This window comes from Macrobrachium rosenbergii, chromosome 33 (genome assembly GCF_040412425.1).
Source record: "Macrobrachium rosenbergii isolate ZJJX-2024 chromosome 33, ASM4041242v1, whole genome shotgun sequence".
In the NCBI taxonomy this organism is placed as follows: domain Eukaryota; kingdom Metazoa; phylum Arthropoda; class Malacostraca; order Decapoda; family Palaemonidae; genus Macrobrachium; species Macrobrachium rosenbergii.
Window position 1 is genome coordinate 8,315,340 of NC_089773.1, and position 25,380 is coordinate 8,340,719.

At 34.9% G+C, this 25,380-nt stretch overlaps 1 protein-coding gene across 1 annotated transcript in view; it reads left to right on the forward strand.

Annotated features, from left to right (window-relative positions):
* Positions 1-23,959, forward strand: part of LOC136855778 (roundabout homolog 1-like) — a 348,007-nt gene extending 324,048 nt beyond the window's left edge. Inside the window, exons 12-25 of the mRNA XM_067133135.1 lie at positions 1,328-1,553; positions 2,549-2,723; positions 5,571-5,777; positions 5,809-5,854; positions 6,310-6,396; positions 9,713-9,871; positions 12,985-13,112; positions 14,363-14,548; positions 15,549-15,693; positions 16,946-17,152; positions 17,527-17,612; positions 20,380-20,619; positions 20,788-20,792; positions 21,542-23,959. Coding sequence (XP_066989236.1) covers positions 1,328-1,553; positions 2,549-2,723; positions 5,571-5,777; positions 5,809-5,854; positions 6,310-6,396; positions 9,713-9,871; positions 12,985-13,112; positions 14,363-14,548; positions 15,549-15,693; positions 16,946-17,152; positions 17,527-17,612; positions 20,380-20,619; positions 20,788-20,792; positions 21,542-22,250 — 2,606 coding nt within the window. The 3' untranslated portion in view covers positions 22,251-23,959. The remainder of the gene's footprint in view (positions 1-1,327; positions 1,554-2,548; positions 2,724-5,570; positions 5,778-5,808; positions 5,855-6,309; positions 6,397-9,712; positions 9,872-12,984; positions 13,113-14,362; positions 14,549-15,548; positions 15,694-16,945; positions 17,153-17,526; positions 17,613-20,379; positions 20,620-20,787; positions 20,793-21,541) is intronic.
* Positions 23,960-25,380: the final 1,421 nt, after the last annotated feature.

Consider the following 25,380-nt stretch of genomic DNA (forward strand, 5'->3'; position numbering starts at 1 on the left):
TCTTCTTTTTTATTTTGTCTTTGTAAAAACAATTTTTTTATTAAGAGATAAGTTTAAAATCTCATTTTTTAAATTAAAATTAAGTATAAAACCTAATTTTTTTACCTTTTTTAACTAAAAAGCTAAGTTTAAAACCTAATTTTTTATAAAACATTTTTTTTTCTAATAAAAATAAGTGTAAAATCTAAAATATCTTATCAAACTTAATTTGTTTTTAGTAAAAAATAAGTTTAAACTACTTTATTTCATAAAACATAATTTGTTGAAGGTAAAATGAGCATAGATTTTTTTTATTATTTTCATTGAAAAATAAGTTTAAAATATAATTTTTTATCAATTGTTTTACGAAAAATAAGTTTAAAATCTAACTATTTTATAGAACATAATCTATTGAAGATAAAATAAGTATAGAATTTTTTATAAAAAAATTTTCATTGAAAAATAAGTTTAAAATATAATTTTTATCCTTTTTTTTTTTACTAAAAATAAGTTTAAATCGAGTTTATTTTATAAAACATAATTTATTGAAGGTAAGATAAGTATAGAATTTTTATAAAAATTTTTTTCATTGAAAAATAAGTTCAAAATTAATTTTTTATACAAATTTTTTTTACTAAAAATATGTTGAAAATTAACTTTTTATAAAAGAATTTTCATCTTAAAAACAAGGAAATTTGAACCCGTTACTAATCATGTCAAGAAAACCATTCTTTTAACTGAGTTTTATCAAAAAAGATTTAGTGTAAAAATAAATAAAAACCAGAAAAATCAACTTTTACTTTTACACAAAAAATTTTTTAAATTTAAAGCAGTTAAAATTGGGAAAAGTAATCTTCCTTTTGATAAGAAAAAAATTACCTTTATACAATGCATTTCTAATCATTTAAACAAAACCAACCTTTACCTCACATTTTTAAGGAAAAAACCCTAAATTTTACAGATAGAAATTAGAGGAAAATAATTAGAAAAAAAATTAGGTATGAAATAAATTTTATACCTAAAAATTGAAGTACAAAATTAAAAAATAAACAAAAAATTAACTTTTACCTTGTAACAAAATAAAATTAGACTAAAGTAAAATTAAAATCAGTTCAAATTAGAGTACATCAAAGTTCCTTTCCATAAAAATAAAAGATTTACCTTTATACAATACGGTTCTAATCATTCAAACAAAACCAAACTTTACCTCATATTTAATTAAAGGTACAAAACTAGATTTTATAGAAAAAAATCAACTTTTACCATTATACAGGAAATTAGAGTAAAGTAAAATTAAGATAAACTCAAAATTAGAGCAAACAAAAAATTCCTCTCTTTCCCCCAACAGACGAGAACCAGTGGGCCTACCCGGGCGGACAACCCAGGATCCTGGTGGGGGAGGAAAGCTCCCTCCAGAGGGCGCCTTCTTCTTCTTCGTCTGCTTCCTCCTCCTCCTCCTCCTCCACCTCCTCGAGGTCCTCCTCAACCGACGCCTTCGTAGACGAGGCGGACAACCTCCACGTGACCTCTGAAGAGGAGGGGCACTGGGCTTGCATGGCCTCTAATGAGGTAAGGTTTTGGGGTCTTGTTAGGTCAAATGCCTCGTTGTGACCCGTTGTCTGATTGGGATTTATGGAAGTATGTAGAGTTTGGGATGTGTGTGTGAGAGAGAGAGAGAGGGAGAAGAGAGAGAGGCTTGCTAAGAATAAGGAAGTAATATATATGTATATATATATATATATATATATATATATATATATATATATATTTTATATATATATATATATATATATATATATATATATATATATATATATAGAGAGAGAGAGAGAGAGAGAGAGAGAGAGAGAGAGAGAGAGAGAGAGAGAGAGAGAGAGAGAGAGAGAGAGAGAGAAAGTATTAACTGCTTTGGTACTTATAAAAGTAATATATATGTGTGTGTAACATATTATAAAAAATTAATATATATATATATATATATATATATATAGAGAGAGAAAGTATTAACTGAGGACTTATAAAAGTAATTTTAACATATTATATATATATATATGCTATATATATATATATATATATATATATATATATATATATATATATATATATAGTAATTATAAAAGAGAAGAGAGAGAGAGAGAGAGAGAGAGAGAGAGAGAGAGAGAGAGAGAGAGAAAGTATTAACTGCTGAGTACTTATAAAAGTAATATATAAATTAGTAACATATATATATATATATATATATATATATATATATATATATATATATATGATATATATATATATATATATATATATATATATATATATATAATATATATATATATATAGAAAGAAGCCAGAGAGAGAGACGGGGGGAGGGGACTGACAAAATTAGTGAATTTTCATTCACCCTAACATAACCCCTCCCAGACAATTTGGGAAGGATTATAAAGGATTTAAAATTAGAGGTGAAATCAGAAACCAAGTGATAAATGTGGGAAGAGATGGCCTGTAAGGTGTTCCAAAACCATTTAAATCGATTTAAAACTAAGGTCACTGGTCAGACGAATTTTTTCTTCATCCCAGGTAGGGGCCTTATGCTTCCGGTGCACGTCGTGGGCGGGGGCGTGGCTAGGGGTTCCGTCAGCATGGGCATCGTCGGGGTGGACGAAGTCGAAGCCAGGGCCGCCCTTCTGAACCCGACCTTGGAACAAGGTCACCCGGCGCCCACCTCGTCCCGATCCGCCACTCTGGCTTGGAGATTGGTGAGTAGTTTTATTTTTTATTTAATAAAATTATTTTTTTGGAAATGTTTTATATATGGACTTTTGCATATAAACAAGCTAATTCACTTATGATATTTTAAGTTTTTTATTTATATTTGGTGAATTTTTTCCATCGAGTTTTTGTTGATTTTTTAATCATAAATTTTATATTTTGTTTTTCTTTTGTTTTTATTTTTATATTTTTTATTTTTTTGTACTTTTTATATTTTCCCTTAAACTTTTTATATTTTTCCTTGAACTTTTTACTTTTTATTTGTCTTTATTTTTTATTTATAATTTTTCTTTGATTAAAAAATAATTTTTAAGTTAATCTCTGAGCAATTGTAGGGTATGGACGAAACAGTCCTGTTTGAAATATGATTAAATATATTAAAATAATTAAAAACAAACAAAAAAATTTAGCAAGGAATAAATTCCAGAAGGTTTAAAAATTCAAAAATTAGAAAAGAAAACTTCGAAAATTCTCTTCACACGTACAGAAATTAATGAGACTTTCAATAAGGTGTAGACTCGAACCAGTTGCCCAACTGAGTGAGAAGAAAAGGCAATATATATAAAAACTCTTTTAAGAATAACGAGTGGAGCAGACCTACCTGTTCTGATTTATGATCGGTTATATTTTCAACTCTCTCTCTCTCTCTCTCTCTCTCTCTCTCTCTCTCTCTCTCTCTCTATATATATATATATATATATATATATATATATATATATATATATATATATATATATATATATATATATATATATATATTAAATGTATAAATGAATATATATATATATATATATATATATATATATATATATATATATATATAGAGAGAGAGAGAGAGAGAGAGAGAGAGAGAGAGAAGAGAGAGAGAGAGAGAGAGAGAGAGTCCAGCGGCAGCTTCTAAATTCATTTTCAGATCCCCTTCCGATGCTTTTATTTTTCTTCGCAAACTTCATCCACTTGCAGGGGAGAGAGAGAGAGAGAGAGAGAGAATATATAAGATTTTCCTCACCCTTAATTGGTGTACTTTGATTTAAACTTTATTGAAGAGTATCTGGTGGAAACTCTACGGGATTTGCTCTCCGCGTTTCGCTTATTTAAACCATACCTTTCCCCCACATCTTTTGACATAACCTTCCTTCTTGCAGGGGCGGTTCATCTTTGCCGTCAGGGTTATTTTTTTAATATTTAAGTCTTTTTTTATTTATCATTTATGTATAGGGGCTTTTTATTTTATTAATTGGTTTTTTTGTTTACAGCACCTACCCAATTTCAGGAGAAGAAATGACAAGGAAGTAGATATATTGGTATGTTTAATATATATATATATATTCCAGACTTGCTGATGTAACATTTATATTTTCCAAAGTTGCAATCTCTCTCTCTCTCTCTCTCTCTCTCTCTCTCTCTCTCTCTCTCTCTCTCTCTCTCTCTCTCTCTCTCTCTCTCTCTCAAAGAAATCCAGTCCCAACTTCTTTCTAATTGTCAGAAGCTATTAAACCTGACCCCTAGTCGCAGCTTGTCGCTTTCATCTTAGCCTTGTCGTATAACCAGATGTCGTTTCTGGGGCGTATTTGAAATATATATAATATGTCATATTTAGCGTGATATATCATCTCCCAATGCGAGACAGGGGCAAATACATACTCATTAAGTGAGGTGGAATTGTACTGGAGATTAATCTTGGTGTCGAATGAGTCTTACAGAATTTTGTGTTTATTTTTAATTCATAGATTGAAGAGAAATGTTATTTTTAACAGAATTTATATATATATATATATATATATATATATATATATATATATATATATATATATATATATATATATATATATATATATATATATATATATTATACATACCTATATATATGAATATATATATTTAAATATATATATGTATGTTATATGCATAATATATATATATTCTTATGTATATTATAAAATATATAATATATTTTTTTATATATATTTTTAGACTGGAATATAAAATTCTTATCAGAATGTTTTACATATTTTTTTTTTTTTTATATTTAGACTATGAAAATTAAATGTTAACGTCAAAATCCACCTTCATTAATTTTTAGTTTTTGCGTAATTTTTGTAAAATATTTTGCACCTTTTTTTTAGGAATTTTTTTCTACCTTGTGGTTAGTAAATAGCAATGGTAGTCGTAATAGCAGTATTAGCCTAGTATGCTTGGTGACAGTAGTGAAAAATATCAGAGAATGTAGAAATTTCTGAGAATGATATTTGAGATTTATTTTTAACGCGGAAATATGTAAATATTACATTTCTTGATGTGAAGATCCGTCATGAAAATTAATAATTAGTTGAATATTAAAAAATTCGAGAGGTTTTAGAAATTTCTTTTGTTAATCGTGAAAAATTCAATGGTTATATCTTTCATTTTATTATGTTATTTGATGATTTACTTTATTTATCAGTTTTCTGAAACTTTATTTTTATATTCTCTGTTATATTGTTCTTGGTTTTTCATGATAATGACTTTGAACATTAGAACATTTTTAAGTAAGTGAGTGGTGTCACTGAGCCTTAAATCTACAACCATATATTTTGGTTTGTGGATACATAATCCTCTCTCTCTCTCTCTCTCTCTCTCTCTCTCTCTCTCTCTCTCTCTCTCTCTCTCTCTCTCTCTCTCTCTCTCGTGAAATTCAAATCATATAATAAAGACGCCCACATTTCATGATGCTTTCAAACAGACGGGCCGAGGCACCCTCTCTCTCTCTCTCTCTCTCTCTCTCTCTCTCTCTCTCTCTCTCTCTCTCTCTCTCTCTCTCTCTCTCTCTCTCTCCCCGTGACATTTCCCAACAGACGGGCCGACCGACGCATATGGAGGGCCTCTTCATTCTAGGGTGCCAACGCGGATTCGGGTACGTCCCCCTGCGGGTCCAACAACAGCTTCAGACTCACGACATAACCCGTCACCGCCTCCACCACCACCTAGACGCCCACCAGAGGGTCCTTCCCCCACCACGAGAGTCCCGGCGACACCCTGAGAGAGAAGGCGACGCAGCATCCTGACGAAGAAGCTCTCATTCCCGACGACGACGAAGACTGGATGGAGATCCTGAGTAGTCCCCCCTTGAATGATATGGGTTAGGGCGCCTCTCTTCCCGTTTTCTATAGGATTCGTTTTCTTTCAGTAGATTGGTGTGGTGTTTGTAGCTCTCTCTCTCTCTCTCTCTCTCTCTCTCTCTCTCTCTCTCTCTCTCTCTCTCTCTCAATTGCTGTCCATTGGGCTTTAACGTTAATGTGATATAATATTTATGTCTAGTGCTGTAATGTTCTGTTTGTAATGTTCTCTCTTTGGCTCTCTCTCTCTCTCTCTCTCTCTCTCTCTCGTAGTTAGTATTTATTGGGCTTCAATGTTCAGTTAATTTCCATATTTATGTGTTTATATATAAAAATACACACACAAACATATATATATATATATATATATATGTGTGTGTGTGTGTGTGTGTGTGTGTGTGTGTGTGTGTGTGTGTGTGTGTGTATATAGTGCTCCATTCCAGTCAGTGTATTTCCAAAATAACCTTTGCCTTTCCAGACCCTGACCTGGTACCTACCATACCTGGAAACACAAGCCAACAAGGACCCACTACTGAAGACATTCCAGCCCCACCCAAATGTTCAGGTAAGGTATAAATTTACCTGAGGTCTTGTCCTGTTCGCTTAAATGTTTTTAAATTGGCAGTTGTTTTTAGTTTTCTGTAAAGGAAAACTATTGTGCCGGCTTTGTCTGTCTGTCCGCCCTCAGATCTTAAAAACTACTGAGGCTAGAGGGCTGAAAATTGGTATGCTGATCACCTAAACTCCAATTGTCAAACATACCAAATTGCAACCCTCTAGCCTCACTTGTTTTTATTTTATTTAAGGTTAAAGTTACCCATAATCGTGCTTCTGGTAACGATATAGAATAGGCCACCACCGGGCCGTGGTTAAAGTTTCGTGGGTCGCGGCTCAGACAGCATTATACCGAGACCACCGAAAGATAGATATTTTCGGTGGCCTTGATTATACGCTGCAGTGGCTGTCCAGAAAACTTTATTGCGCCGAAGAAACTTCGGCGCATTTATTACTTGTTGTGAGATGTTTCTAATTTACATGAGTTGGTTATTTTGGTTAATTAATGTTTGTTTTGGTTAATTTATGTATGTATTTAATCTATGGGATGGTGGGATTGGTTAGAAAATATTTCTAAGACCTATTAAGTGGGTGTGAGTTGGTTAAAATGTTCTTTTCACTTCTTAACTTAGTGGAACGTTTTCAAATGGCTAGACAAAATTTCAATAAGACGTTTGTTTTTCATGCAGATTGGTTAAAATACTCACTCAGTTTTTAATTTCTTCGTGCATTGCGATGATTTGATTGCTTAAAAAATGTTCGTGTTGTAAGTGAACCGGTTAAAATTCCCTGGTCTTTTATACCAATTGGAAGTATTTGGTTGGTTAATAAGGCATTTGTGTTTAAAATGAATTGGTTAAAATATTCTCCTCGCTTTTTATATGTAGTGGTTGTCCAGAATTTGCCTGAATTGGTTTGAAATATTGTCCAAATTTTAACTGAATTGGTTGAAATGTTGTCTATAACTTACCTGTAATGGTAGAGGTATTGTCCAAGATGTAGACGAATTGGTTGAAATTGGACTGAAATTTAGATGAATAGGTTAAATTATTATTATTATTATTATTATTATTATTATTATTATTATTATTATTATTATTATTATTATTATTATTATTATTATCCAGAAAGGCCAACTACTCGAATAGAACCACAACCAAATCGTTAACAGACAAAAACAGATAAACAAAAACAATTCTCAACAAATTCATGAACATTCAACCAACCCAATCAATCAACCAGCCTTTACCAGAATGAAAAACACTGACCTTTCGCTTGACTTTTCGCCAAATTAGAGGAATTTAATCAAGCCTGAATCTTACCTGTCTTAGGTAAAGCGTCCGGGGGAACATCCATAATTCAGCCTTATCTATCGTGACAAATTCGACCTTTTCAAGTTTGGAAGTTTGGAGAGAAAAACCTTACGAAATGTAGAAGAATATTTTTCTTGGTTTGTTTACGAGTGCTGGCATTTTTGGTAAACTCTGTTTGTTTGTGATTAGGTTTTCGGTTTGTTTGTGTGAGTTTTTTTGTGTTTGTTGATGTTTCTCCTATTTTGTTTGTTGTCAATTTCAAAAGAAAAACTTTACGAAATGTAGAAGAAAATTCTCCTTGGGTGGTTTTTTTTTTTTCAAACTAATTTAAGGCATTTTGGTAAACTCTGTTTGTTTGTGATTAAATTTTTTCGTTTGTGAGGTTTTTTGTGTTTGTTGATGCTCCTCGTATATTCTTTGTTATTTTTTTTCTTCGTCTTTGCCAGTCGATGTTGTCGTAAGGATGAACTTATGAATTTTTTTTTTTTTTTTTTTGTAAAACTGGAAAAATTACAAACTTTTCACCATATCCTTAACCCAAGTTATTATTTACCGAGATCATTGTCTACTTAGCGTCGTATCAAGTCATTAACTGCCATTAACTTTTTCCACAGGTTTTTCGTCTTTCATAACTTGAAACAAATATTTATTACCAATGTTGATAAGTTCTTTAACCAAGCAAACATTAATTAACCGTTTCACAATGTTCTTAATCGTATCACTAACTCATTAAGAACTCATAACACAGTAGTATTAATTACCTATGTTGATTATTCCTTTAACCAAGTATTTAATGAATAATCACTTCAGTGTACTTAACCATGTCAGCAACTCGTTAATAACTCTTCCCTTGCAATATTAATTACCAGTGGTGATAATTCCTTTAACTAGTCAAACATTAAATAACCATTTCACAGTGTTCTTAACCTATGAACTCATTCATTCTTCCCCAGCAGTATTAATTACCAACGTTATTGATTCTTCAATCAAACAAATAGTAGTCAACCATTTCACAATGTTCTTAACCAATTAACTCATTAACTCTACCCCCAGCAATATTAATTTCCAACTTTGATTGTTCCTTCAATCAAACAAATATTAAATAACTATTTCACAGTGTCATTAACCAATTAACTCGTTAACTCTTCCACCGGCAGTATTAATTACCAATGTTGATAATGCCTTTAACCAATCAAACATTAATCAACTATTTGACAGTGTCATCAACCAATTAACTCTTCCCAGAGCAGTATTAATGATGTACCAATGTTAATGATTCCTTTAACCAAGCAAACATTAATTAACAATTTGACAGTATCCTTAACCAGTCAGTTCATTTACTCTTTCCCCAGAAATGTTAATTACCAATTTTAATTATCGCTTTAACAAAGAAAACATTAATCAGCCATTTGACAGCGTCATTAACCAATCAACTCATTAACTCTTTCCCCAAACAATATTAATTACTAGTGTTATTGCTTCTTCAATCAAACAAATATTAATCAACCATTTCACAGTATTCTTAACCAGTCAGCTCATTAACTCTTTCCCCAGCAATGTTAATTACCAATGTTGATAATTCCTTCAATCAAACAAATATTAATCAGCCATTTCACAGTGTTCTTAACCAGTCATTGATTACCAATTTTAATTATTCCTTTAACCAATCAGGCATTAATCAACTATTTTGACAGCGTCATAAACCAGCCAACTCATTAACTCTTCTCCCATCAATATAAATTACCCATTTTGATTATTCCCTTTACCAAGCAAACATTAATCAACCATTTGACCTTGTCATTAACCAATCAACTCATTAACTCTTTCCCCAAACAATATTAATTAAAATAGTGTTATTGATTCGTCAATCAAACAAATATCAGACACCCATTTCACAGTGTTCTTAACCAATCAACTCATTAACTCTTCCGCCAATTATAATTATTGTTTTAACCAATCAACCATTTCGTTGTATCCTTAACTAATCAACTCATCAACTTCTTCCCCCAACAGATCTTCGAATCCTAGGCTACACCCTAATCCAGAGTAGGAACACTTACACAGTGGAGGATCTGGAGCCGTACACATCCTACTGGTTCCTTCTGCTTCCACACTACAAGGGCGTCCTTGGGGTGCCCTCAAATATGCAGGCCTTTACGACACCTCAAGATGGTAAGGGATAGGAGATCCTAAGGACCTTTTCCATAAGGTTTGGTTTTCATTGTTTTAAGTGGGGGAAGACTCTCAAGGGTAGATTTGGGTCAAAATAGTCCTTACGTGATTGTGTCATAAGGATTGATTTTGGTTTATTTTTCCTTTGGATAATACAAGTTTTTTTATTTGGCTTTATAAATTTTGGGGGGGCTTATCCAGCCTCATTGTGACTTGTGACCTGTTGTCCTCACATCAGGTTCCCAAGGACTGTTTTCAAGTGCCTTAATAGTGATATCTGGGTTAAGTTTCTTAATATCAGCTTTTTAATATTTTTTTATTTAGTTTGTGGTAAGAAATCGTACATTTTCTTAATATATGGTGCTAATGGATTAACTTTATAATTTAGCAAAGCTGTTGGGTATATATGTAAAATTTTAAAGGTTTTTAGATTTGGTTGCATTTAAAAAAACATGTTTATTTGATTTTGATGGCGCTAGCATTTTACTAATGAGGCAAGACTGATTTTAATATTCAATGCCTTTTGTGAAATAAATATAAAATTGTTTTTATTTAGGAAAAAGTTTTACGTAAAAAATTTTTTCAGTCCTGAAAAAGTTGGAAATTTAAACATTGCCATAAAATTATTTTAAGGCCATAATCATTTGTATTATTATTATTATTATTATTATTATTATTATTATTATTATTATTATTATTATTATTATTATTATTATTATTATTATTCGAAGAAAGAAGACCCTCTCTGAGGCTAGTTTTATTGAATAAAATGGCTGCATTTTGCAAGTTGATTTTATAATGAGTTTTCTCAATTCTTCTAATAATTCGCTTTTCCTGCACATCAATATTAGTCAATCATTGGCCAATGTTCATATTATTATTAAATATTTTTAGCTATAAGTTCCACTTAGGAATAAATATCAAATTGCTTTCATTTATATAAAAAAAATTTCTAGATAAAAAAATGTTTTAGAACCTGGAACAAAATTAAACTAAATATTGACATAAGATCATTTTAGACCAGAATAATTTTGATTATAGTTTAAGCTTTAAAAGAAAGATTCGTCTCCGTTTATATTTTCAATTTGTTTCCCTTTTAATACGTCTTTTATTAATGGCCTATTATAAACTTATCTTTAAAAGCCTTAGCTGAATAATTCGTATATCAAAGGAAATATATTTCACTTTTAAATCGTAGATGCTATCATGTTGTCACCAACGACCCACCAGGACAGTCCCGTAAAACATAGATTCCATCAGGCTAATTTGACGTGAGAGAGAGAGAGAGAGAGAGAGAGAGAGAGAGAGAGAGAGAGAGAGAGAGAGAGAGAGAGAGAGAGAGAGAACAGGGACTTTGTTAGCATTAATTAATTTGAGGGAGTTTAAAACATTTCGTTTAATTAGTATGAGCCGAGGATTGTACCTCGACGAGGCATTTTCGTTTTTTGCCTCTCTCTGTCTATTGGGAAAACGGAGAGAGGTCCGAATAATGTCTTTGATTATAGTTTTTTCTTCTTTTTTTTCTTCCTTTTTTGTGAGAGAAAGTTCGTAGAAATTCCTTCAGCTCGAGACGAAGTTGATGGTAATTCCTGATAGCATAATTTTCGGCCGTTTAAAAGTCTGTCATAAGTCAGATTCTTTGAAGTCCCGAGCTTAATCCCACGGAGGGGAGACGACGTTGTCCTGAGCACTCGGTTAGATACGCGGTGGTTGGTCGGTTGTGCTGGTTATATGGGCTTGCAGCCTCATCTCAAAAGGTTTCCGTGGATGTTTTCTGTATAGAGATTCATCTGTGATTCAGCAGTATAATATATATATATATATATATATATATATATATATATATATATATATATATATATATATAGAGAGAGAGAGAGAGAGAGAGAGAGAGAGAGAGAGAGAGAGAGAGAGAGAGAGAGAGAGAGAGAGAGAGAGAGAGAGAGAGAGAGAGAGAGAGAGAAAAATACATACATACATACATACACACACACACACACACACACACACACACACACACACACATATATATATATATATATATATATATATATATATATATATATATATATATATATACATGCATACAGTAATCCCTTATTTTCCACCGCGCGTCATAGATTCAGATTATCCTTAACCCTTTGTTGTTCTAATTACGTTTTTCCCTCCGTTTTTGCATCCGCATTAATATTTAATGTTGTCAGATCTGTTCTCACCCTCTCTTCATAAATAACGTACGGCTTCCTTACCTCCGAATTTATAGCTTTTCATCGAAGCCAATTAGCTGCTCGTTATCGACGTCTTCCAATTACGACGTTTCATTAGTGTCCGTCATTTACTTATCGCGGTAATTACCTGGTTTGTGAGTGCTTGTGGGATACAGTTACATACAATAGAGATACAGGCGTTTATGCAGATTTATTGGGAGCGCATGGGAATTTATGATTTAATCGCGGTGGACGAATGTCACTTGTTGAATAATTAGTCTTTTGGGAGGGTTCAAATCTCGTTTTTATTTTGGGTGATTATTAAAGGACCCTTTGTAAGGAAGCAATTAGGTGACATTTAATTAATTAGTAAAAGTCTTTTAAAGTATCGCAATAATAAGTTGTATTTTATTGTTTTTTGTGATTTATTGATCTCAGATTCTCCTCATATTCTTGTCAGTGTAGATGTTTTGTATTATTTGTCTCAGTATCTATTAAGTTATTTTTTAAAATATATTCATTTAATGGAATATTAACCCATTTCTCTGGTGAAGTGATGTCACAACACTCATGTGATCTGATTGGTTTGTTTTTGTGCCCTTCTAATGATGTCACAACTACAAAGATCTTCCTGTTCTTTCATTGCCCTTTAATGTCACATTTCCCTTTGATGTCACAACCACAAACATCTTCCTTTTCTTTCATTTCCCTTTGATGTCACAACTACAAACATCTTCCTGTTCTCTCATTTCCCCTTGATGTCACATTTCCCTTTGATGTCACAGCTACAAACATCTTCCTGTTCTTTCATTTCCCCTTGATGTCACAACAGCAAAATCTTCCAGTTCTTTCATTTCCTTTTGATGTCACAACAACAAACATGATTAGATCTTCCTCTTCTTTTAGTTCCCTCTGGGTGGGTTGTTCTGTCGAGATGGTGGGCAGCAAAGGCTGATGATGGGTTCTACGCCCTCACCTTACACTGGAGGCCACTGACACCCCACCAAGCACACGGCATCATTACCAAGTATCAGGTGAGTAGAGCTTCTCAAGGATTGGGTTGTTATAGGCATAATCTAGCAGGAGTCTGGTCTGAAGAAGTACTTATAAAAAAGTCTAAACATCATTAACTTCGGAGGTTAGTTACATCCCAGAAGGTACATGGTATCGATACTAAGTATTAGCTAAATTGATTCTCTAGGGTATAAGGTATTTTAAGCATGATCTGCTCAGAGTCTGGTCCAAAAAGTATTGGGAAAAAGGTCCTGGCCAGAGCTCAAAATTTGAGATGGTTTGGACACGAGGTGAGAAAAGATTAGCGACAGTTGATCAGAAAATAATTTAATATAGAAGAATTAGGAAACAAACTCATGGAGGAATAACATAGATGAAGACCTAGACAACTCTGAAATTCAAGCAGAAAATAAAATAAAGGTCATTGGAGATATCTCATCATTTCACGTCTAACCCTTCAAGAGAAAATCTGAAGTAGAAACATTTGTATTGGCGGTAATGATTTTCTTCAGTGTAATGTCTTCAGCAAATTTTATTCGTACACTTAATACAGCTGATATTTAAGAAGATCAGGGACCTGTTTATACCATTTTATGAAATCACATCTAACGGAAGTTTGAAGATATTAGCCCAGCTGGCTTCAAACAAGAAAGAAACTAAAGTTTTCTGCATCAGAAACAATCTTTTTGGTGTCTGATGTTTTTCCTATGATATGACACACTTGGAAGTTCTTTTTCCTGTCAAGAACATCTTTGAACACGAAGTTTTTGTTTGTTTGTTTTTTGTCTCGTTATTTCCCGGACGTTTTGGATAAAGCTGACAAGAATTGATAAGGTCGGCATAAAAGTCTTCAAGCTACTCGATTTGCTTTGTAAATCTGTCAGGAAAACTTTCACAGATTCTCAACAAAATAAGAGATATATTTGTGAGTTACTAAGAACATTTTCAGACGAGATATAAGAATATGTACCTTGGTAGACATTTTGATTAGTTTAGCATAACGCAGAAAATGATTACGATTGGTTTGTAAAGTCACTTATTTTGAATAATATTCTTGGCAATATTTTTTTGGGGGGGTCGTCTTACATTTGGTGCTGGTGACAACTTGTCACATGAATAATAAGTGAACGTGTATCTTGCCAGACAGGGCAAGTTCTTTTTTGATTAAGAGACCAAGACGGGCATATTGGTAATTGTGGAGGAAGGAGAAAAAACACCAAGTTCTTATTATAATCTTCCTTTTTTCAAGTTTGTTTATTTCGATTTTCAGGTCATTGTCCACGAGAGTGACACGGGCCTGAAACACAACGTCAGCGTGGTTGGTGACCTGACCTCTTTGACCCTGGCTAATGTGACCTCGTCGCGCGTCAGTGTGACCTTGTCCGCCGCTACCGTTAAGGGCATGGGCCCATCCTCGCCTCCAGCCAGACTCAACTTACTTACGACGCACTTTAAGGTCAGTATTTGAACACTTTAAGGTCAGTATTTGAACACTTTAAGGTCGGTATTTCAGAATTTTAAGGTCAGCATATGAACACTTTAAGGTCAGTTTTTTAACACTTTAGGGTCAGTATTTGAACTCTTTGTCGGTATTTGAACACTTTAAAGTCAGTATTTGAACACTTTGTCAGTATTTGAACACTTTAAGGTCAGTTTTTTAACACTTTAAGGTCAGTATTTCAACACTTTAAAGTCAGTATTTGAATACTTTAAGGTCAGTATTTAAAAATTTTTGACCTTAAGGTCAGAATTTCTCAAGACTAGGTTAACTTTGAATCTAGAGGCTGGTTGATGGTGTTAATCTTTTTATACCAAGAATTTTACATTACAATCAGAATGATTTTCTTGAGACTATACTGTACAAATATATATCGAGGTAATCAGCATTAGAATCATTTGTGGTAAAGGTGTGTAAAACTATATATTTGTGTGAAGCTTTTGACAAGAAAGTTTTTATGGCGGTTATTAAAAAATAAAAAGGAAAGTCTTTGGTTCCATGAAACATCAAGATATACAGAGAAATTATTTCATGAAATACAGCTTTTTGTCACAAAAGAAATATTTTGAAGGATATTTTGATTTATAAGGATACTAAGTGAAAGGATAGTATTGTATCTTGTCTATTTAAAAAGAAATCAGAGGATATTATTTTATGCTACGCAAGTTTTATAAAGTGTAGTATAGTGCCATAAAAATCACAGGCTGCGCCAAACAAGAATCGTATATTAAAACTGGCCCATATTTCTTGTGACCTCTTAAAAGAAGCAGCTTCATTGCACGAAAGTTATATCAGTTAATCGTAAAAGAAAATTCTTCAGATGCCAAAGAACTTGACTATAAACCATTTTGAATCATGTCTGTCTCTTTTTGAGGATTGCATAATCTCCTGGCATATTGCAGAGTCAACTACTGACCATCTAGCTCACACTGCATCGCGATTTCTCAATCTTTTGCAGGAAACAGCCGCAGGAACAGGTGTGGTTAGGTCGGCGTGGTTCATAATGCTGGCTGGAGGGGCCATTGCTATGGTACTTGTGGTTGTGGCTTGTACTATAGTCGCCAAATGGTGCGCGAGGAGAATTCACACGAGTATCCCCTCGGGTAAGTGTCGATTTCCCATTTTCCGTTCGCGATCATCCCATTTTCTCTATAAACTTTAGGTTGTTTACTTTTCGTTCTTAGGTTACAGGGAGATGCGTATGCTTCAGTAGCTCCCAGTCTTTATTGTAGCCCATTTTTTTTGTTGCATGAGACAACAGGTTTTGCCCAGTTGTAATCATCTACATCTTGATTACAGTTTCTTTCATTTCCAAAAGTAGAGGAAAACATAGAAAGCTAAATAAAAAAGTAATGATGGTAATTTGAGCAATCCTCTAATTGTTATTATTATTCATAAGAGAAATTCAAATTGGACAAGCCCACAAGAGCCATTGACTTAAAATTCAAACATCCTAAGAATATGGCGTTCATTTGCTAGAAATTACAGATTATAGGAAATACAGAAAGAAAAGAAATACATAGGTAAAAGGTGAATAGTTTTGCAGTAGTAATGCATTGGATCTTCTCTTGAACCTTTGGGGTTCTAAAGTTCACCTGTTTCCACATGCCAAGATGTAGCTGCTGAATATCTTTGATAAGCTTCGAAATTTGTTCTCCTTATCAGCCAGAATGAAAGTTGTGCATGAGACTTTCAGCTGTAAGGTATTTTTGGCCATTAAGCAAGTAGGTATGCCCCACATGACTTAAATTAAAACTTCCTTTTTCTCTTGTCACGTAGCTGGCAAACCGGTCCTTTTTCATCTCTCAAGCTAATATTCAGAGATTGCTATTTAAAGTGGTAAACATGAAGATATTTTGCTGTTTTTTTGGTGAGGGGATCGTAATAATATACTTTTTAACCCAGTCTGGGATCCCTGTGTTACATATTTTATAAGATTAAGCCAGCCATGGCTGACACCGGCTCTTGCTTCTTTAATAGCCCATGACTTCTCTTATCTGGAAGCCAAGTATACACAAACAAATTATCAGGTTTTGTATCGGATGAAAAGTAAAAAGTGATTTCCATAGATTTTCTCTGCAGTCTTGCAGGTTTTCAATCCCTTTATAGAGGAATGAGCTCAAGATAATGGCCAAACACTAAAATTTTTTACTTTTAAGCTTGCAAAAGCTTAAAAGCCTCATTGTAACCTACTTTTGCAGTAGGTTACAATGAGGAGACCTGTGAAGCTAACAGTTAGTAAATATGTATGATAATCATAATAGTTAGTCCTGTTGATTAGTTTCGAAGAAATTTGTGTACTTGTTGAATAATAATAGTAATAATAATAATTCCCCACCCCCCGCCTCCTCACAGAAACCAGTAAGAACAAGATGTGCGGAGTTGTGGAGCCCTGGAGCGAGGTCGGTGGCCTGTGGGCGGCTGCTGTTGAGGTCGACCGCCTCAATTCAGACAAGTCGGAGCGGAAGCTCCTGGCCTCGACGGGGTCCTCCACTGCTGACTACGCCGAGGTCGAGGAAGGGACGGCTAAAATCAAGGACGAGCTCAGCAAGAGTAGGTTAGGTGAGTGTGTTCGAAGAGATTTCGCGCGACAGTGTTTCACGTAGGGGCGTCAAGCCGTCAGTGCACCTCAGGATGTGCAGTTTAGGCATTGCTGAAGGGTGCTTGCAGCATGCTATTGGCCCCTAGCTGCTGCAACTAGTCTTCAACCTTTTACTTTACCTACGCTCATATTTTCTATCTTCAGCCTTGCTGTCCAACTACTCCAGCTCCCTCTATTCACCACCTTGAGCGCTGAGTGGTAGATGGTGCCTCAGTGCTTGGCTTTATGGCCAAATTCTCATAAATTAATGGTCTAGTTGTATTAATGAGATATACATCTGTACATCAACCCTCTTATAAGTCAGTAAACTGTATAAGTCTTCTTCTTCTTTCAGATGCGTGGTCACAGGGTCTCCTGAATTCCTCGCCCTCCCCCTCCCGCTCTTCTGCTAACACTCACCGAACTAACATAATGACGCAGGTAAGACACCTGTGTTTTAGGAGCCTGTGGCGTAGGAGGTTAGACATAACGGCCTCTTCTTAAATACCCCTCGTTGATCCTCCATGGTTCCTATGCATCCGAGCTTCGGAAGGCTCGCCCTACTTATGTTTTCCTTGGTTCTGTAACCCATCCTTTTCAGGGTTAAGTGTCAGTCATTTCTCTTAGTTTCACTGCCTTCAAACTCCATAATTTTGCCCCAGCTTTTGTTTTTAATTTTCCTCATAATCTTGGAATTCTCTTCATGCTTTTGTGTTCCTTGATTCTTGTGTTTCTCCCTGTTTTTGTGTTCTTCAACGTAGGAACAACTGACTTAGTGTGTCAGTGTTTCTTGATGTTTGTAAATTCTACCTTACTTTGCCTGATAAGATTTGGAAATTGCTTTCTACTTCTGTTATCCATGAATCATATAACTTAACATTCCTGTCTACCTCCAAATTCCAGAAATCTCTCCCTGTCTCTGCTTTCCAAAGTCTCCATAACCTTCCTTCTTTTAAAGAGCAATTACTTCCCATCGCCAGGGATTAGGGATTAGCCCCTTCATTAACCCTTTCCATCCCTATTCCCTTTTCCCTTTATTGTGGCTGAGATAATGATGTAAGGGTTGCACCCTCACCTATCCACAATATTAACTTTCTGGACTTGGAAGTTAGGCCATGCCTGAAGGAAACCAGTGATATTTTGCCTCTTTAACGCTTTTAATCAGAATAATGGATGACTAAGGTGAATGAGCCTGAAGTTTTCATTATCATGGCATGTCAACCTACTGGTCAAGTATTGTCTGATAGGTTGCCATGGCAGATAATGAAAACCTTCAGGCTTGTTGTCTGCCATTTAAGTTTTTCTTACTTTTGTGTCACTTGTACTCCTTGTTGTCAGTGTTTTCCAAATTAATTACTATAACGTTGTCAGAAAGGTCTTTACTGCATGAACGTTTCGGCTAACAATGCTCGTAAAAAATATCTTAAATGTGGAGTAATTTTTTCCGGTCTTAAGAAAACTTCTGTGATGTGCAGTAGTGTTTTCTTGTCTAACTCCTTTCATACAATGACCTTTCTATCTATGTTATGTTATACATCATAACATCTTTCATTCTTATTCATATCTCTTTCACTATTCATCAAAGTCTTCATTATGAATACCCAGTCCGGTTTTTGAAGATATATATTTGGAGTTGTAACAGCATAGTCAGTTTTTAAGGAAGACAAAAAATTTGTCATTTTGTATAATAATCTTTATTTACTGCTGTAGGCGGCATGAGTTTTTGTAGTCATAATATATATGCATATTTCGGTGCAAACGTCCATAATTCTCTAAACATTTATGTCTATTTTTAAGAGAAAATGTTTGCAGTAACTCAAGCGTAGTTATATTATTTTTTGTCCCCTTCCCCTAAAAGAGAAAATTAGGTATTTAAAAAAAAATCAGCATATCAGGCATCAAATAATAATGATTAAAAATCGCGTCGAACCAGAATCAAAAAAAAAGAAAGGAAAAAATCTTACGGAGGGTAAATGAATTATGATTATGCTTGGCAGAACGATTGTACTTCAGAAGCGCTCCCTAATTGTCTGAAAGCTTAATGATTAGAATTCTGAAACTGAAGTGCCCTAGAGAGAAAGGCTGGGTAATCGCTTCAGTAAATCATACACACACACACTCTTTAGGGAAGAGGTCAATACTCTTGACAGTATTGCACGTGAATAATGTATATTTCAATCCGCACCTGAGTTTTAGTGGGGGTTGGGGGGTGGAGAGGGAAGATGATTTAGAATTTCAATTTTGTTTCGATACATTTTTTTTAAAAGGTTGCCTGAGAATTTATTGTAATCGAGACGAACGATCAGTTATTATCTTCATAGAATTTTGGGGGAGGTACGAACAGGTATTTTTTCGTGAATACTTTGTAATTACTTTAAAACATTCTGTTCTTTTAATTATAATATACCTTGGAGTAATTTTATCCCAAAGCATTGAATATCTAAGAATAAACTCTTCAGAATCGGTCAGTTTATTCCCCTTCAATTATGTGTGGAAAGAAACTCGAAAATATTGTCACTTTATTCCATTTAAAACGAAACATCTGTCGTTCCTTCTGGGAAATAAAATTTGAAATGTTCGTGATTTATTTTGCTTTGTGGGAAATATCGACCGTTAGGGTTCCATCTCTTCTTCGTATAATTCTATATTATTTCGATTCTTACTTCAGTTCCTCATTCTTACTTTAGTTCCTCATTTTGTCTTGTTGTCTGTCCGTAATCAGAATCTCCATTCCTTTTTTTTTTTTTCTGAAAATCTGTCCTTGAGTTTTCTGTGTTGCATTTTTTGGCACCAACTAACATTCACCTATTGAGAAGCCTTGTTTCATTTCTGTATTCTCTTAATCAGTTAGCTTACATTTCTATTAATTTTGGTCTTGTTTTCGTCTCTTTTCACTAAACTCATCCCCATCATTTTGGATTTTCGTCGTACGCTTATTCTTTCTGACTTACTCTTCTCCATTCATTCGTTCTTTCTGTCATTCTTCCTATACCCTCCTCCATTCATTCGTCCTTTCTGTCATTCCTGGCATACTTACTCGAAAATTAATCACTTACAGTTCTAAGACCCCATCTTGAAAGCGTGCTCATAACACGAATTAACATTTCCTCCCTGCGCGCGAAACTGTCAAGCCGTTCCCCAAACAAATCTTCTTCTTCTTCTTGAACCCTCTGTGAACTTCAACTCCCCCCATCTTCTCTCCTCGTAGAGCTATACTCGCCACACACAAGGTCGCACCTACGCCAACTCCGGGGCGACCCACACGACCAACAACACCAGTCGGGACTCGAACTGCGACACCTGGTACACGGGAGAATGCTGCAGTTGTTGTCACGAGAACATTAAACTGATGGTGCCCCCCAGCGACGCCTTCTGCAGCACCTCGTCGGGGATGACGACCGTCTTGGCCAATCCCAGGAGGGATTCGCACTCCCCTTACAAGTCGCTTGTAAGTTTGTTTTCCCTTTTGCTGACTCTCTCAACTCTTGTTCTGTTGGCCCATTATCTCTTGGAGACTTCACTTCTAAGGTCTGTTGCAAGTATTAATGACCCTTGGTAGGTTACTAGGCTGGGGCATATACCCCATGTGCAATGCTCCTTTCGTAACTTTGTCCAGAGCAGGTCCTGTGAGAGTGTAATTTTCCCTAGCTGAGTCCTCAAGGCTTCCTTTGTGTACCGTGTGTAGTTTCTGTGAAAACCTTTTAATTTTATTGTAAATTGTGGTAAAATTTTTAGCTATGTTTGCAATTTGTACTATTATAGTTCGATTCATTTGCTTCCCAGGCCTCAGTATGCTATGTTGCTATAAGTTCATTGTATATAAATAACATTAATTTAGGTTTTGTTCTTTTAAACTATTAAAATTAAACATTCATCATGGATAGTATTAGGTACAGATCGATTTAGGAAAGATTGACAGTAGTTCAAGAACAGAGTGGTTCAGCATTCTAATCCTTCTCTGCCTGCCCTGCCCCTGCTCAGAAGTGGGTTAACTTTGCACATGCATACCAGCTCATGGCCTCTATTACCAGTTGTCTCTTCAGACCCCAAACTTGTCAGAACTTTCACATATCCTACATAAAAGTTCTTGGGTTTAGTAGCTTAATTTTTCCTTAAAGTACAGGCAAGGGAGTAGTATGGTTGGTTTAGGTAAGTGTAAATAAGTCACAAGAGAGGTCAAAGAGCCAGTCAGGTGAATGAGAAAGTAATTAGTCATCAGCACATTATAACTGAAACATTAAATTTTTGATCAGTTATACCTGTATGGCATCACTCTGTGCTGTTAAGGTTTTATTTCACATTATTTAACCATGTTAGTTCCAGATACACTGACCATGTTATGTTTGTACATTTGTTCTCTTTCTTTTCAGAATTACCAGTACAGTGAGATTGGGACAGACACCTGAGGCAGTCACAGCCTACTGCGAGACGGCTCACTCTGACCATGACGAACACGAAGACATCCACCGGCCAACTGCTCAGCACATCCCAAGTCAGGAGACTCGCCAGCTCAGACTCAACACTGAGTCCACCACTGACTTGTCCATGGACAACTACAACTTCTCAGACGAGGATGAGGATGAAACGCAGTCGTGTAGCGACACAGAGGCTTCCTTCTTCATCCCCCACGATCACCTGATGAAGGGGGACTCCAGAACGAGCAGCAGCACAGGACGCGAGAGGAAAAGCACGGTGGACTCTTCTTACGAAGACATTCAGAGGCCAATACGGGAGAGATTGCGGTCCAGCAGTGTAACCATGGCGGACAAGATGCCGTCGACTTTCCGTCGCGTCCTAGGGGAGGAGCGCATGGTCAAAACTGAAGGTGATCGGAAGCCGTCTAGCTCAGCAAAGGGTTCCAAAAAGAATACAGACTCTGGGTCTACCTCGGGCATCTCCTCGTCGAGTCCCTTGGTTGCGGAATGCTCGGAATCCTCCCCAGCGAGGAAGATGAGCTCCAGGTCCTCCGCCTCCCAGGATAGTTTGGAGGAGCAGTTCGAGAGGACCTTGAGTATGATTTCTCAAGGAGGGTCGTGTAATTTAGATTCCGATTACCTGTCCACTTCGGCTTACAACTGATATATAGAGTATTGTGAGAGACACTTGAGGAAGTACTACATGGAAGTTGTCATATCTTGCAAAACAACTGACGTATGACGAGTGATTTTAGCCACATTTGGTAGCAATGTCTGCCATCAGCAAATTGTGTGTATGAGCACTGTATACAAGCATCAGTAAGACAACAGCAATATATATGTGTTCTGTGTACCGGGCATTTGTCGTGTTATCAAAAAGACGTTGTACTGTTGACCCATGCTGTACAAAGCGTTTACACCAGTGATCTTTAAGATTAAAGACTAGAATAGTGCTTGCTTGGTGGTTAGGCCGTTGCCTGCACAGTGAACTCAGGGTCCAACCCTCTAAACCCCAAAAACATTAAAAAAAAAACTTCCAGTGCTTTCAAGTGAAAACTCAACCGCATGTGTGCGTACGTGACTGATAAACCGAAACATATCATAAGAGTGAACTCCTGACTGTTTATAAATGTTGAAATAAGAAGAGTATAGATATTTTATTTCAAACTGAGCCTGGCTCTTCCAAGTGTTCCTTTTTTTTTTAAATAAAATGATAATGTTTATGTGTTGTTACTGTTTAGCTGGGGTAGAAAAAAGCATGACTTGGACACACGTGTTCCCCTTGTCACACCTGACGTTGCCTGGAGGGAGGTTAGAACTGAAGTGATGTTGTGTCTGATTGAAGAATCCTGCTGTTAATTGGTCGTGTCTGATTTAAGAAAGATATTGTTGTCAGACATGTGTGATGACAGACTGACGATGCTGTTGGTTGTATCTGAAAGAAGACTGACCATGTAATCTCAGTCACATCTTATGTAAAACATATTATCAGTCATGTCTGAATGGTAGACTGATGATGTAATCAGTAGTATTCAAGAGAAGACTGATGATGTAATCAGTCATGTTCGATGACAGGCTGATTATGTAATCGATAACTTCTGACAGAACACTGATAACATAATCAGTTATGTCTGACGTAGGACATATTTTCAGTCATGTCTGATGATAGAACCGATGATGTAATCTGTCATTTTTGAAAGAGGTCTGATAACGCCATCAGTCCAGCCTGATGAAAGACATATTAGCAATCATATCTGATGGTGGACTGATTTTGTAATCATTCACTTCTGAAAGAAGACTGACAGCATAATCATTCAAGCGTGATGTAAGACATGTATGTCAGATGGTAGACTGATGATGTAATCAGTCATTTCTGAAAGAAGACTGATCATGTCATCAGTCAAGCCTGATATAAGACATATCAAAATCAGCCACATCTGATGGAAGGCAGATATTGTAGTCAGTCTTGTCTGATAGTAAAGCCGATCAAGTGTGGTACAAGATTGATAAAAGACTGATATAATCAATCATCAGTCAAGTCTGATGCATAAGACTGAGAAGGTTATAAATAAAAGGCCTTTCACCATCCCTCAACACAATTTTGTTTCAGTCCAGTGTTATATATGCCTGTATATCTAATATATATAAATAAATATATATATAACACACATCCAGCAATAAATGTGTTGCTGTCTCACATATTTTGTAAAAAAACCAAAGAAAAACTTCAAAAAAATGAACTATGTCCAGATGACGCATCATAATCAAAAAAGTTTCCTACGTGCTCAAGATTTCATATCAGTTACTGTGTGTTATTAAGGATATTTTGCAATTATAGATTTGTATTATGTAAAATCAGAATATATGTAGAGATCGCTTGTTTTATTTGTGGTATCCTGGGGTGGTTTTCGATTTTTTTTTTTTTTTTTTTTTTTTTAATTAAGAAAATTATCGCTGCTTGAAATGAATTCTAGGAAACGGTATTTTGTGTTAAATTGTGTTTTTTTGTACTCATTATCTTTCCTTCTGCCGCAGTTTTTAGTAAAATGTCATTGTTCAAGAATAAAAACAATGTAAAATGGTGAAAATTTCCTAAAAAATTTCCACAATTTTCAAGAAAATTTTGTGACTGACTAGAAATTTATTCATCAAAATTATGGATTCTCAAAAAAAATTTATCGAAATCCCTCTAGAAAACTATCATAATTTATGACACTATGTATCACCTTTGAAGTTATTTATCAGAAAGACATTTTCGTAGACATTAATTAGCCCGAAGTGTTAATAGGACACGTCACCTTCACGAGTACAGAGCGTAGTATGTCCATCTTAAAATCTAACGATTTGTGGAGAAAATAATACACAGTCTTCATTAGATTTTGCGTTTAATTCAGGTATGTTCAGTTATGTCATTGTATAATTAATAATTATCCAGTTTCGAATGCGGTTATTTCTTTATGTAGAAAGGTTTGGATAATCCAAACTCGAGTTGACCAATTGGAGTGTGCTTACACTTTTATCAAAATTATTTACTGTACATAATCGTTACGATCTTAAAAATATTATCTTAATATATAAATCTATTTGCTGCACATGCATATATACGTAAATTATACATAAACGTCAAAAACGTAAACGGAAGTCGTCTTCGAAATATTATTGGAACCATTCAGTCTAGGCAAGAGAGTGCCATTGTCTGTGCCTTTAGTGTTCCGAGAGGAGTCATTTCACTTAAAAACCAGGTAAATTTACATTCTGTGAATCGTGTTATGGCAAAGTATTCGACTTCGTATAATATCATGAGTTTCGCAGTATAGAATAATGAGGTCTGGGCTAATTTTGTATTAAATTTTCAAGGTTTAAGATGTAGGCTAACAAGGCTCTGTCTAGACCGGTTACTTTGTTGATGGCCGTTCCATAAGACACTAAATCCGTTACAACTGATTTTAATTGTATGTAGGAGATGGTTATAGATATTTTAGTGTTATTTATGGAAAAGTTACAGCATTTGCAAATGTGGTTTTAATTTATTTTAATTTTCCATAAGTTTTAAACCCAGGCAGAGAAAAAAAGTGGTATTATGAGCTTAGCCTACCCGATTGACTGACCTAGGCTGGTTTTTAAGTGAATGTAAATTTAGCTGCCATTTTTTTTTTTTTTTTTTATCCTGAGAAAATATTAAGTGAAAGGTTTGTTTCTGTATATGGTGATAAAGGGAAAACGTGAATTTATGTAAGATCATATAAACGAATTTAAAAGACTTAAAAGTGTTGCAAGTTTGTTGCATGTAGGCC